At 55.2% G+C, this 13889-nt stretch overlaps 1 protein-coding gene across 13 annotated transcripts in view; it reads right to left on the reverse strand.

Moving 5' to 3' along the window:
- RRBP1 (ribosome binding protein 1) overlaps window positions 1–13889 on the reverse strand; it is a 79424-nt gene that overhangs the window by 11149 nt on the left and 54386 nt on the right. For all 13 annotated transcript variants that reach the window (XM_023507814.1, XM_023507813.1, XM_023507811.1 and 10 more), the window contains 7 exons: window positions 11719–11871; window positions 10760–10878; window positions 8300–8453; window positions 5410–5548; window positions 3307–3476; window positions 3168–3202; window positions 245–335 (listed from right to left, as the gene is read on the reverse strand). In XM_023507814.1, coding sequence (XP_023363582.1) covers window positions 245–335; window positions 3168–3202; window positions 3307–3476; window positions 5410–5548; window positions 8300–8453; window positions 10760–10878; window positions 11719–11871 — 861 coding nt within the window. The remainder of the gene's footprint in view (window positions 1–244; window positions 336–3167; window positions 3203–3306; window positions 3477–5409; window positions 5549–8299; window positions 8454–10759; window positions 10879–11718; window positions 11872–13889) is intronic.

Raw genomic sequence — 13889 nt, forward strand, 5'->3', positions numbered from 1 at the left:
CGGTTGAGCTATAGGCGCCGAGCCAGCTCTGGGTCTTCTGATGGAACTGAGGGGTAAGCAGACCCCCCTGCCCAGCACCCCCAGAGGAAGGCAGGCCTGCACCCCGAGTCTCAGCACAGCAGGATGCGGAGCAGCAGAGCTCAGCCCTCCCCTGACCTGTGCGTGTTTTCAGGCTGTCCTGGAGGAACTGCTCCTGGCCAGCCGCATGGCTCACCCATCCCCCCGCCCAGCCCTCCCCACTCACGTTGTTCTTCACTTTCTGCTGCTCCACAGCCTCCCTGAGCTCAGTGGCCTCTTTCTCCAAACACGACACCTGGGACTCCAGCTCCTTGAGGCTAAGGGGGCATAGCAAGGTCACTGTGCAGGCTCTGAGGGGCCACAGGTCCTGTCTCAGGAAGACCCCCTTCCTCTGCCCAGAGTGCCTAGTCTGAATCCCCACCCTGATGAGGACCATCTGCAAAGCTGAGCTACTCATCCAGGACAGTCTCCTCCACCTGGTGGGGCACAGGCTCTCAGGGAAGCCAGGCAGCTTCCCCGGCCCCTCCTTTCTCAGTGCTCATTCAGGGCACTGCCTTCAGTAGTGCCCATGGTGGCTAGCACCAAACAAACCTGGGTACTTGACTTTCCGGGATATTCTTTCTTCTAGTGAACTGAGCCCTGGTGTCTGGGACTTGGTTTCTGCTAGATCTGGTTCAGCTCTGTCCCCAGAAAACACACCACATGGTCCTTCTCATGGCCACACCTGGCTCTAGGAAGATCTGGGCAGGGCCTCCTCAGGAGACCCCTGCGCTCCAGCCTTGGATGCTGCTGGGATGGCCCTGGAGATTGGGTGCTGCTGCTTACAGCAGATCACAAAAGCCATGGCCGCCTGCAGTGCAGAAACTGCAGTTTCTTTGTCCAAAACCTAACTTTCCTGAGCCCTAGGGCTTCCTCCTCAGTCTGTGGCCTGAGATGTGCGGAATCAGCCAACACAACTCCCAGATGCCTTTGATTGGCAAGATGCTAGTCCCCATCGTTGCCATTCCTTTTTCCAGACCTGTGGACTTTGTCTACCTGCCATACAGAAGTAGGGGTTTATGCTGCTATAGAAATGTATTGCTCTGAAGGACAAGTGTCATGTCACCTTCTGCGTGAAGATTTAGAGGAAGGCTTCAGGGACAGGTGAACTTGAGGTTTCAGAGTATTGTTCTGTGGGACCTGAATCAGAGCCACTCACACCACTCTTGAGATGCAGGGACACACCCTCCCACAGGGGTCTGTCACCAGCTCGAGGAAGGCAGGGTCCTGGCTGCACTGCCAGCCAGATGGAGACGTATGCATTTCTATTTCTTATTGTAGAAATGACTGAAAGCTTTTTGAAAAACCCTTTTCAAAGGCACTTAACACTGAATATTACTGCAGCACCATCCAAGGGCGCTGCCCCATCTGGTAATGGATGTTGGCCATGGCACAGCTTCTTATTTTTATCTTAAATGTAGTTTGCACCTTGTCTTGAAGACAGCTATAGACTTCCTAGGTGTTGGTCTCGGGCTTACAGAACCCTGACCCACCCTCAGAGCTCTGCTGGCTCCCTGGCCCACATCTTTCTCTACATTCCCCTTTATGCAACAGCCTCCTCCAGCAAGTCATCCCAGGAGTGTCCCCTAAGGAACAGGCCCTGAGAAGAATCAGTGGCCAGTAACAAGGACACACTGGCAATCATCCCCTTGGCAGCCACTGCCCAAGTTCCAGAACATTTGGGGCAGAATCACTCCTCTCTATTCTAGAACAGGATGACCCAGCCTACATAAAACTTTTAAATAAACTGTTTGAGAAGGAAACTTTTTTTATTTTTATTTTCTGAGACATAGTCTTGCTCTGTTGCCCAAGGCTAGAGTGCCACGGCGTCACAGCTCACAGCAACCTCAAATTCTTGGGCTAAAGCAATCCTCATGCCTCAGTCTCCTGAGTAACTGGGACTGTGCCTACAACAGTGCCTGGCTAGTTTTTATTATTATTATTATGCCATTTTTAGTAGAGATGGGGTCTTGCTCTTGCTCAGGCTAGTCTCAAACTTATAAGCACAAGTAATGCACCTGCCTTGGCCAAGAAGAAAATTTAAAAAACCCAATTTCTGCCAGACATATCTGCATGATGTAAAAAATTAAAACTGATCCTATCTGCAACACAACTATTGTCCCAGTAGCTTGCAGTGTGGTCCAAATATCTGGTCTTAAAATACAAAAGAAGAAACCTAAACCCACACAATTTTCTCTACCCTGACAAACCACCAGGAAAAAAGAAAGTGTGCCCATGCTTGCTGGGAAAGGAAGGTAGAGAGGGTCTGCTTGTATTCACAAGGCACTGTGGGCCTTTGGGTAGCTGTTCCTTCCCCAGTCCCCAAGCCGCTAAGTCTAATACCAGGGAAGGTGGGCTGTGGCTTGAGGACCCACATCTGCTCAGCAGCACACAGGGAGGCTGCACAAGGGAACCTAGTCAGCTGAGGGCCAAGAATACATGTGACCATGTGTGAGGGGACACAGGATATGCCTCACCCTAACGGCTGCTCTGTGGACCCCTGACCACAGCAGCCAGTACCCAGCTCCAGAGACCACGGGCAAGTGCTCAGAGATGAATGGCCCAGGGGTGACAGTCACAAGGATTCAGGCCCCCTACTTGAGCCTCCCCACCAAGTGTTGGCTCTGGCCTTGGCAACAGCAAACAAACAGTCCCCAAGTGTGGTCTGGTGCTGTTGACACCAATGGAAAACAAGGTCTTGCCAGCACTGAAGTCACCTCATGGATAAAGGAAAACAAGTGCTGCCATCAACTCTAGACACGGGTGTCCCAAACCTGTGGCCCAGCAAAAAGCCTCGGCAGCAACTCAGCTCTCCATTCTGGGTTGTACAATCATTTTTCCCTATGAGATGTCCTGACCTCAGTTCTAGAGAACCTTTTGGCTGGCCACTCCCCGTAGGGGATGGATGGACGCATGACAGGTGCAGGAGGTCTGCCCACCCCCACGGGGGCACTGGCTCTGCCCCTTGAGAGTGGGCATGGAGCTCTAGGCAAGACTGCCTTCTATCTCACCCAGGCTGCCTCCTGTCCTCTAAGTCACTAGCCTCTAAAAAGAGCTCTTCCACAGTAGACCCAAGCACCCCTAGGCTGTCCCCTGTCTCATCAGCTTACCGGGTCTGCTGCTGGTCGGCCTCCGTTTGGCTGGCCTGAATAAGAGAGAAAGGCCCTTAGTCTCCACGAGACTCACTAGGCAGGGTGGGGACTATCTGCCCAAGGTGCTCCCGACCTGCCGCCCGCGGAGGAAGCTGACCTGGGTGTCCTGGGCCTGGCCTGCCTCCAGCAAGGCCTCGATGGATCGGATCCTTTCCGTGAGCTGTGAGTTCTCCACTCTGGCCTCCTTGAGCTGCCCGTGGAGATCACTCAGCTCCTCACATTTGCTCCTCACCTCTGCTTCAGAGGACTGTAACTTGCTGCGCAACTCTGTGGCAGGGCGAGAGAATGAGACTGGTCAGCAGTGGGAAACACCAGGGTGGACGCCGCCCAAAGCTGCCCCCTGGGAACACACACCAGGGCTCTCTCTCCTGCCTCCTCTGTGTGCCCGGGGGTCTTAAGACATACTTCTAACCACAGGAGCATCTTACTAGCTGTTGGAGAAAGTGATACCCTGGTGTCGTTCCTAAAATCGGCATAAAATGCAGTATCTCAGACGACTCCTGAGAAGGTGATGGAGCCAGAAATAGACCTCAACAGAAGCTTCTATAGATTCATTCTCTAGGAAGACTCTGGTTCATATTAGTTGAGACCAAAAATTTTTAGAAAGTGACTACATGGCCACACCTCACCTAGCTCCCCAGCTGAGTCCCCCTCTCTCCTTGACTTCTCAGGGGCCCTCAAGAACAACACCACGGCATGGCCCTCCTTAGTAGTGCCTGCCCTGGCCCCCTTCTCCCTGAGGTGGCCTCCGTGTGCCTTTGATGCCACACTCTCCCCAAGGCCACCACTTCCAAATGAACTCTGACAAGACAACTCAGCCTAGCACCCTACCTGCCAAGGTGCCTCGCCCCACCTGCCAGGGCTCCTTCCCTCAGCTGTTTGGATTTGCCCCTCCCCCTACCTGTTCCCATCATCAATGTGCTCCCACGTCTACCTTCTGCCAGCTCGTTCCCCCCTTGCCAACACCCCTGTGGCCACATGGGCCCGGACAACTGCAAGAGCCTTACTCGTGTCTCCCTGGGCCATTCCTGCCCTCTGGTCTGCTCCCTCCCCAGCACCAGGGCACCCGAAAGTGGTGGTGAGATCACATCATACCCTTGCCCCAAGTGCTTCTGTCACACTTCACACAAACTCCTCAGAGGGATGGTGACCGGGCCCCACCCATGCGGCCCACACCAACCACCAGGCTTCTCATTCCAGCCGTTCTGTTCACCTCCCCTTTCTGCACAGGCCAAGTACATGCTGGTTCTCATCTCAGTGCCCTGGCCCTTTCTACCACTAACCCCACTGGCCTCAGAGGTCTCTGTGACCACCGACCTAAAGCCACGCCCAGCCCTCTGGAGCAAGGGCCAGCAAGCCCAGGGCCCAGCCCGCCCACACCCATTTTTATAAATGAAGCTTTATCCAGGCACAGTCAGACCTCTCTTTTTGCCTATGTTTATGGCACTTTGCTCACAGCAGCAGAGCTGAGTGGTCATGACAGAGACAGTCTGGCCCATTAAGCCAAAGTATATACCCTCCACCTCTTCACAGAAACAGTGTGCCAACTCTGCCCTGGATTGAGTCTCACAGAGGGCACAGAACTGTGACCCTGTCATTGTGGGTGGCCCTGTCCTGTGCTCTTGCTCAGTGCCCACAGCAGGGCACTGCCCTTGGCAGTTGCTGTGAAATACTGGGGACCATGGAGCTCTCCCCAGCATCGTCTGCGCGTTTCTCCAGGGACTCTCTGGGCCCACCCTTGCCACCCTCTCCACCAGCAACTGTGCACAGGGGACTGTAGGCCTCACATTCCAAACCTGGCTTGGCCTCTTGGGCGGGATGAGCTAGAGAACAGGAAGGCCCAGAACAGACACCTGGTGACCAGACCAGCTAAGGCCCCAGGAGCATGTGGATTTCCCCAGCACCACATGGCTGCCCACAGAGAGGCTTGGCAGGCATGCAATGACTGCCTTCCAGCTCCAGCCCTAGCCCTTGCAGGCTCTGCCCCCCACGTCCTGCGCAGTCGGACTGCCTGCACCTCCAGGCAGAACTCTGACAGGGTACAATCCCTGCCTCTTTGACTCTCTGAGGGGAAGAGTCAGAGACCCTCCCTGCTCACAGGACTAGCTAATGGGGTTCTGGCCCTGGCAGTGACACCAGGAGGGTGCAAAGACCACCAGGGCCCTACCAGAAGCAGGGTGTCACATGACGCCACCCTCACCAGCCATCTGCTGCTGCTGCTCCTGGGCCTTCTCCACATCTGCCCGGAGGCTGGCATGACTGGTCTGAGTACGGCACAGCTCCCGGCTGACCTCGTCCAGGCGCTTCTGCAGGGCCTCCTCACTCTCCTTGTGAGCCACCTGGGGAGGGACAGGGAGCAGATATAGCAGAGCTGTGAGCACGGGGCCAGGCCTCATCAATTCTGTGGCTGAGGACAAAGCTCCCCACTGGCCACCCCACCCCCTCCAGAGCCCAGTGCAGCCTCTGGTTTGCACAAGAAAGGGAACTTCACTCCTCAGCACTCTAGACTGCAGACTCACCCAGGAGAGCAGGGAGCCGCTGGGGACCTACACTCACTTCCCACATCTTTTTTGGGTTTTGGTATTTTTACATTCTCCAGTGATTCACTAACACGTGCTTACTGCAGGAGTCCAAGGTTCCCCTGATGCGGCCCTCAATCTCTGGCTGTGTGTGTGACGAGGATGGGCATGGCACACGGGTAAGATCCTCTAGGGCAATTCTCTTAGGTTTCTTCACCTCATGTTAGACTGAACCACATGCAATTGCCAGCGTTCAGCCACTCCTGACCTACAAGGACAGCAGCCTCCCATGGTTCGGTAATCTCCTGCCACATCAGCACAGGTGGCTTAAGAGCCTCCTTGAGCTTTGATGTTCCCTGTTCCCCACCAGACAGGATGCTCTCACTCTCCAACGGCCCCAGCCAGTGCTCCAGTGGACAACCCAAGCCTGTGTGTTAAGGATGCCCCTACGCTGGGCTCCTGAGGTGGGCCAGTCCTCTGAAGAATCCAGGGCTCCCTGAGGCCAGTCATGGACTCTTTAAAAAGCTTGTCCAGGAGGAGGACCAGGTGTGGGGGCGGGCATTTAATAAACGCCTCTTGTTGACTAACATGAGGCTCAAATTTGTCCTTCACACCTTTGACAAGTGTCATCTACACCCCAGCTGTTACTTTCTTTTAGGGTCACGGCTACACAACCCAGTGCTAGGCTGACCACTCTGAGAGCACCGTCTGAGCAGAGGCAGGTCTGGAGCCAGTGAAGCCACTTCAAGGACGAGGCTGTGGGTGAGCATGTACCATGCAGGGGCTGGCGGGGACCTGCTGAGGTCCTGCTCCAGAGAGCGCAGCAGAGGTGGCGTGATGCAGGCTGCTCCCCACCAAGCAGAGCCACCTCCCTCCCGCTCACTCCAACACCTGGTGTCTCTGCCTCAACTGCACAAAGCAGGTATTTCACCACTGTAAAAAACCACCAGCCTCTTCCTCTTTTTTCAAGAAAAGGGATTCCAGGGTCTCAGACTGCAGGGAGACCGGCTGCGCGTGGTTTTCCATTCTCTACCAACATTATTAGAATACTGGAACCAGCAACATACAGACAGACAAAAATGTACTGCCTTTATGAACTAAATAACCAAATATCTTTAATGGAAACCATGTGCAAATGCTTAAGACCTGAGATGACAACCGTCTCTGCCAATGTGGTCAGCACAGCCAGTCAGACTGAACACTTCCAGAAGCTGGTCCCACAGCTGGGCAGGCCAGCTGGGGACTTTGATAAAACCTTCCTGGATTTCCAAAATTCAGTCCATCTGGATGCTGTCAGCACCCTCAATGGGCACTTTCTTCAGGCAGGCTCTGACAAGCCGTTCAAGGTGAGACAGGCTGTAGGGGGAGGTATCTTAGCTGATGCCAGCATGCCAGGACCCAAGGTCAGCGCAGAGGCCAGGCCTACCCTGCTCCCTCAAGAGGTGGCTCACAGGGAAGGGCCTCCAGTGGAGGAGGGACAGTCATCAAAAATAAAGAGCCCCATCTTCTCTTCAGTGGAACACAGAGCTGTTCTCTACAACTTACACCACCGGTCTTACTCAAAGATTTCCTGAATGGAACTTTGTAAAGTTCATGTTCATTGAGATCTTTTTTTGCAACGCACTGTTCTAGCTCTAGATACTCTGTGGGGTAGCTACTACTGTGCTACTCTGACAGTACAGATGAGGAAACTGGGGCTCTGAGATAACTTGCTAGGAGGCAGCAGAGCTAGACCCTGAATTGGCAGCTGACAACAGAGGGCTCACTGTCACTCACCCCAACCACAAGTCTATGTTATGAGACTGGAAAGCATGGACCCCTCTATCCAGCTCCAGGCTGTGGACAAGGACCCTGAGGCCCAGAGAAGACAGGAGACACCGGGAGTCTGTGGCTTACTGGTGAGAAGCAGGCCCAGGCCTCTGTCCTAGGTGGGCTCCTTTATAGGAACAACACACATGGTGACAATCTGAGCAGGTTCCAGCCACAGAGATACACCGGAAGCATCTGGAAGCCTTTAAAACATAACCAGGTCTGTACCCCAAAAGCTCTGATCTTATAGGTGGGACTGCTTTACGTGAAGACCCACAAATACCCAGTTACCTGTCTTAATTTCTCTCTAATTCAAGCCGTATTTATTTGTCCATGTTCTTATTTAGTCCCTTGTACACATTCAAATGTCACTCTTACCATTTCATGCCTTGTTCCTTCCAAGAGTTAGCCCTGATGCCCCTGTGCACTACAGCCTGACCTCTGTGACAGGGCAGAAAATGAGTCCAAAGCCACAAGTCACCAGGACTTCCCAGTACCCACCTCGTAAGGCCTTGGTGAGTAGGAGGGGTGAATGCCTGCACAACACCCAGACGGTGCCCAGCACACGGAGAGCAGCACCGGTGCTGTCACTAGTACTGATGAGAGAGTGGTGGCGGGTCTGAGTGCTGCCTACATTTCCAGTGGTCACAGTCTTTGCTAGAAAGGGTAGTCCAGTGTGGCTGAACGACCCTTGGCCTCTTCCTGCCATGTAGAGAGGCTCGGTGAGCACTCAACAGGGCACTGAAATAGCTGCCCACTCACCTGCAGCTGTAGGACCTGCTTCTCGAAGGTGGCTGCCTTGGTTTCCAGAGCCTTCCGCCGCTGCTCCTCCTGCCGCGTAGCCTCTAACTTCTCCTCCAGCTCCTTGTTGACCTTGTTGAGCTCCTGCCGGAGCTTGGCCAACTCTGCATTCTGCCTGCAAGACAGTAGTCACCAGCCCATGACTGCAGATCAGAAGTAGGGGCTGGGGATGGTGGTCTGAACCTTCCCCCCTGGAAACCAACTCTATTTTAAGTAGCTGTCCAAGCCTTGAAGCCATCACAACGGTCCCTGTTGCATTCCCAGACACAGGGGATTTGGTGTGTACTTTGCTGAATACACTGTTTTACCGACTTGACACACAAACCAGAGAAAGCAAGAACAAAGTCTGCACTAAAGCTCCTCCTAGAAACTACTAGAAATTCAGACAGAAAAAAGCAAGACACTGTTCTCCTCATCACTGACCTGGGAGCAAAAAAGCCCCAAGGTGTAGGCTGACTCACCCTGACCCCCTACAGACCCGGGGCAGCAGCCGTGGGGTCCACATGTCCCCTTTACTGGTTGCCTGGACTATGGCTAGCCTGTGGGGGGAAGCCCGAAGCCAGAGCCTGAGGCACTCACAGAGCAGACTTTTGACAATGCACATCAAAAGCTGGGTCTCAGGGCTCGATGGCCAGGGTGCCAGCCACATACACCAGAGCTGGTGGGTTCAAATCCAGCCCAGGCCCGCCACACAAAGACAACTACAACCAAAAAATAGCTGGGCCTTGTGGCGGGCGCCTGTAGTCCCAGTTACTTGGGAGGCTGAGGCAAGAGAATTGCTTAAGCTGGAGACTTTGAGGTTGCTGTGAGCTGTGATGCCATGGCACTCTACCCAGGGTGACAGCTTGAGACTCTGTCTTATAAAAAAAAAAAAAATAGAAAGCTGGGTCTCAGGACGTGAGAGGAATGTTACAGAGATATGGAAGGAAAAGTGGTGAGGGGTGTATGGGGGTTGCTGCACCTTCACTACAAGCCCCCTCATGGCCGAGGGCTGACTGTCCAGCCAGGTGACACCACCAGACAGGATGGAGGGGATAGACAGGGCTGCCCATGAGCCTGGGGGTGGCACCACCTGGTGGAGGTGGGAAAGCTGGTAGACACTGCTCTGATCTGCTGGCTGGGGTGGTGAGTTCTACCACTCTATGTCTTGGGGGGTCTTGTCTGCACTGGGGAGGCCATCGTTAGCACACGTGCTTTGCCGCGCTAAGGTCAGGTGACCTGTGGTGGAGGTGGGGGCTGGGTGGGTAGCACCTCAAGACAGATGTGGAGTTGAGAGGGACCTGTCCTGCTGTTGAGTTCCCAGACTAACAGAGTCAGGGCCACCACTCAGGGTGACAGGTCGCTAGGCTTCAAAGCTTTTCCCAGTGAGGAGGCCACAGCAGATTCTCCATGAGAGGGGAGGCCTAACCATTCACCAGTCCTCATGTTCATCTTCTGCTGTGGCTTCTAAGGAAACAGCAGCCAAAAACCTCAACCAGCCCACTCATGTGTCAGGAAGGGGACCCCAGAGGGGACCATGACAGAATGGACTGGCCTGGTAAAGGCAGCTGTGAGATCTCATTCCATGCCGGTGCTCATGGGGTGACACCTGCCCAATAGACGTGTGGCCCAGACTCCCCTCCCTGTCCCAGTCCTGGGCTGGGAGCTCTCCCCTGCCTGGGTCCCAGCCCACACAATGAGAGCACCATGCTCTCCGCTTAGTCAGCTGCCCTCTTCGAGAGAGCAGATACTTTGGGGGTAACACAGCTCCTGTGTTCTGAGGCCCAGAAAAGGCAAAGAAACTGTGGGCTTCTGAAGGACCTGGCCACTGAATCTGACATGCTGGGTCACAGGAGCAGAAGCAGTGTGGCCGCACTTGGCTCTAGAGGTGGAGCATGCCCAAGCTATCTCACCCACAGTGGACACCAGTGCTTCAGCTACACAGAGGCCACCCTGATATGGAGAATGTGCTAAGAGGAGGACATGTGGCCGGGGAACATCACCTGACACCAGTGCCTCAGTGAGAGGGCCCCTCTAGAACAGCAGATGGTGCTCCCATGGAGAATCGAGGCCCATGGTAGGTTCCAACATCACCAGCAAACTCATATTTTAGATAAGCTACTTGGCCTTGATGCCCTGGGCAACCACCAGGAGTTTTCAAAAGCCTCCCTTTAGGGGTGTTGGGAAAACAGACATGAGGCATATTGCTCTTCCAGAAAGGCAAGATGCCAGCACCAGCAAGAACATGAGGGCCACCTTGCCCAGACACTGGGCATGTTGGTGAGGGCAGGCCTTTGCCACCTGAGGGGACATAGGGCCATCTGTCAGAAGACCCATCTGCTCAGGACCCAGATGGGGGACATAGGGTCCGCACTGTGCGGGCCCAGACATGGCTGCTGCTCAGCCTCACGCGCTGTGTCCCAGCGGCAATACTCAGCTTACTTGCTCTCCACCTGGCTTGTGGCCTGGTTCAGGGCGTCCCTCAGGATGGAGTTCTCCTGCTGCAGACGGGCCAGCTGAGTGTTGGGGCCGTTCTCCAGCTGCTCCTGCAGAGTCCGGATCTAGAAAGTGTTGAAGAGGGCATCAGAGAGCTGCCCAGCCCCATGAGGAGGGCTGACTTCTGGAGCAGGGTTAGTGAGGACTTAGTCACAAGAGAAACCCCCAGGAGGATTTGTCCACCTTCTTGACCCAGATGGTAGGGGGAACCCATGAAACTGGAGGCCTGCACGTCGCACCCCAAGTGTGGCCCCCACTCCCACAGGGACACACCTCTCTGCCCCTGCACTGCTCACGGCCTGCCCACAGCCCAGCAATCTGCCTTGACATGCTCTGTGCACATCAGTCTCCAAGGTTACACAGTTGACTGCTAGGCACACGGCCACAAGCCACAGCCTACTGCCACTTGAGGAAGCCTTGCTTCCTGCCTCCTTACCTCTCACAGCACATCCTGAGATGCGCGGTGAGAGGAAGGCCACAGCCCTGATAAGCAGGCAGGTGTCAGCAGCTTTGACCATGAGGGCCAGTCTGGGCAGGCGACTGCCTGGTGCCAGGCTGGAGCTGCTGACTTCAGGACTCTGTGTTATGGTATTCTCCCAGTCGTGTGGGGAGATGGCAAGACCAGCATTACTTCCGGTTCCTGTGGAAGCTGAGAACTTGACCTACAGACACCCAGGAGAGGCCACTTGAGGCTAAGCTCTTCTGGAAAAGTGCTCTCCCTGTACATTTTAAACCTTTCCAGAGATTAACCCCCAACACCCACGAGGTGCCAGACACGCTGTCCAGACAAATGCAATAGCCCTTGGCCCCTTCCAGACTCCACAGGCCCCTGTGGCCGTTCTCAAGCCCACCTCACACCTCACCCCTGGGCCTCCCTGGTCCCCTTGGTCCTAGCCCGGACCCACCTTGCCCTGCAGCTGCTGCACCTCCTTCATGTGATCCCGGTAGGCGGCCTGCATCCGTGCCTGCACGGCCGTGATCTCCTGCTCCCGCGCCACTAGCTGCTTCTTCACCTTGGCCTCCCCAGCTGCTGCCTTGGCCTTTTCCGCTGCCATCTCCTGGAAGAACAGAGAGAGGGGCTGGTCTGGCACGTGGCAGTGGGTGGATCATGTGGACCACAAGCATTGCCAGGGCTAGGAGGAGGCCTGAGAGCAGAGCACAGATCCCTCCCGCTGGCCCAGTTCTCAGACAGACCCAAGCCGGACATGGTGGGAACCTGAGAGATAATCAATAGTCCTCAAGCCCTTGGCTGGCCTTGGCCAATGTGGGCTCAACATCGAGTCTTGGCTACAGGAGAGGTGGTGGACTCAGCGGGAGCTATGTCACACTGTCTCTGGCTCAGTCTTGTTGTGATGACAACACCCTGGCCTGGCTCAGCTGCCAATATCCAGGCCCCTGGGATGTCCACTTCTACTCAGTGCCTTTGTTGGGACTGAGAAGGCAGAGAGTCTTGATTGCTGGGGTGGGGACGTAGTGTTGGGGCTCAGACCCACTCCTGGAGGGCCTGGGTCCCTGCAGGCAGTTGCTCTGTGCTTCACCGTGGCCCAAAGGAATGTCTGCTCCAGTCAGTACTGAATGAGTACGCTGGGCTGCGGAGTCTGGGGAGTGGGCAGGTATAGAGCATGAAGCAGAACACAGCCGCGGCCTGTGCATCCCAGAAGTTGGCAGTAGACGGAAGCTGTAGGGAAGCAGGGGTGGCATCAAGTCCTCCCCCAGCAGCGACCATGTGATACAATTTCCAAAACCCAGACACCCCCACCAGGTCCAAAAGCACCTCCAGGTCCCCCTGGTTGGAGCAGAATTCTGGCTGTGAGCTCAGGTCAGCCTTTGGCTCTCAGGAAGGGAGTTTAATGGTGTGTCCAGCCATAGCCCTCCCTCCCTAATGACATGCTCCTGCCTGCAGCCTATGGAGGTCCTCTTGAGTTCTCAAGTGCCGATCTGGTCGGTTGGGCCTCTGGCCAGACAGTCATCTGCCTGTGATTGGCCTGGGTCCCCTTCCCTGGCCTGAGCAGTGGGCCAGGAATGGGAAATACTCTCTCCCTCCCCAGACCTGGGCTGTCAGGGAAGCCTGTGCCAAAGGCCACGTCTCTCCTACCTGAAGAGAGAACCTCAGGGAAGGGCTGGGCGGAGCAGGTGGCCCCTGTGTCCAGTGCTGTTCCATATGCTTGGTACACCCTAGGAACCCCCAGGACTCGCTGGCCTCACTTTCAAAGGCAATGATCCTCTCGGTTCTGCCTGGGGGAGAGGCACAGGGGCCTGCAGGTCCACCAGCCACACGAGTGGGAGAGGTAGCTAACACTGCCCCCTGAGGGACAAGTGCTGTCCCATGGAATTCTCTCAGTAAGATGAGGGTTTTGATTCCCCATTTCAAGCTGGGGTCACCGAGCCTTGCTGAGGATATGCTTGTACAAGTTGGGAGCAGCTCTAAGAAGCAGGGATGAGACCTGAACCTGGGACTGTACAAGTGCAGGAGGTTGCCAGGAGGGGATGAATGACACTCATTCCTCAGTGTGAGCCAGGAAGCTTCTAGCAAAGGAGAGGGCAGCTGAGCAGGGAGAGCAGGGCTCCTCTACTGCTGTTGGCTGAGTGAGCGTGGTGGGGAAAGCCAGAAGCTTCCCTAGGCCAGCACAGCAGGAGCCTTGCTCTCTGCTGTGTCTCCCACACAAAAGCCCCTTGAAGTAGATGTCTAGTCTTGGCAAGAAGAAACCAAAGCTCACAGAGGCCTGGGTGTTAGCATGTCCACCAGAATGGCAGGTAGAGCAGCCACACGCAGGTTGTCCTCTGCTCACTTCTGCCCCTGGGGACATCCTTCCCAGCCCTGGCAGGCCTGGGCAGTTCTGGAAACCCACCTGGCTCAAGGCATGGTCCCTACCGCCTGAGGGCCAAGGTCCCAGGGCTACCATAATTCAACAGCATTTGCCCCTTCCTTGGCCTCTGGGCTTTGCTAAAGGACAGAGAAAAGCCAGCTGGTCCTCAGTGCATCTGTTTAGCACTATGTGGTTTCTTTTTCTTTGAAGGGCTCAAAATCTCAGGGTTCTTCTGTCAAATTCTTAATTCACTTGCAAAGGGCAGATTT

Source organism: Otolemur garnettii, unplaced genomic scaffold (genome assembly GCF_000181295.1).
Source record: "Otolemur garnettii isolate 467f Iridium unplaced genomic scaffold, OtoGar3 scaffold00208, whole genome shotgun sequence".
Classification (NCBI taxonomy): Eukaryota; Metazoa; Chordata; class Mammalia; order Primates; family Galagidae; genus Otolemur; species Otolemur garnettii.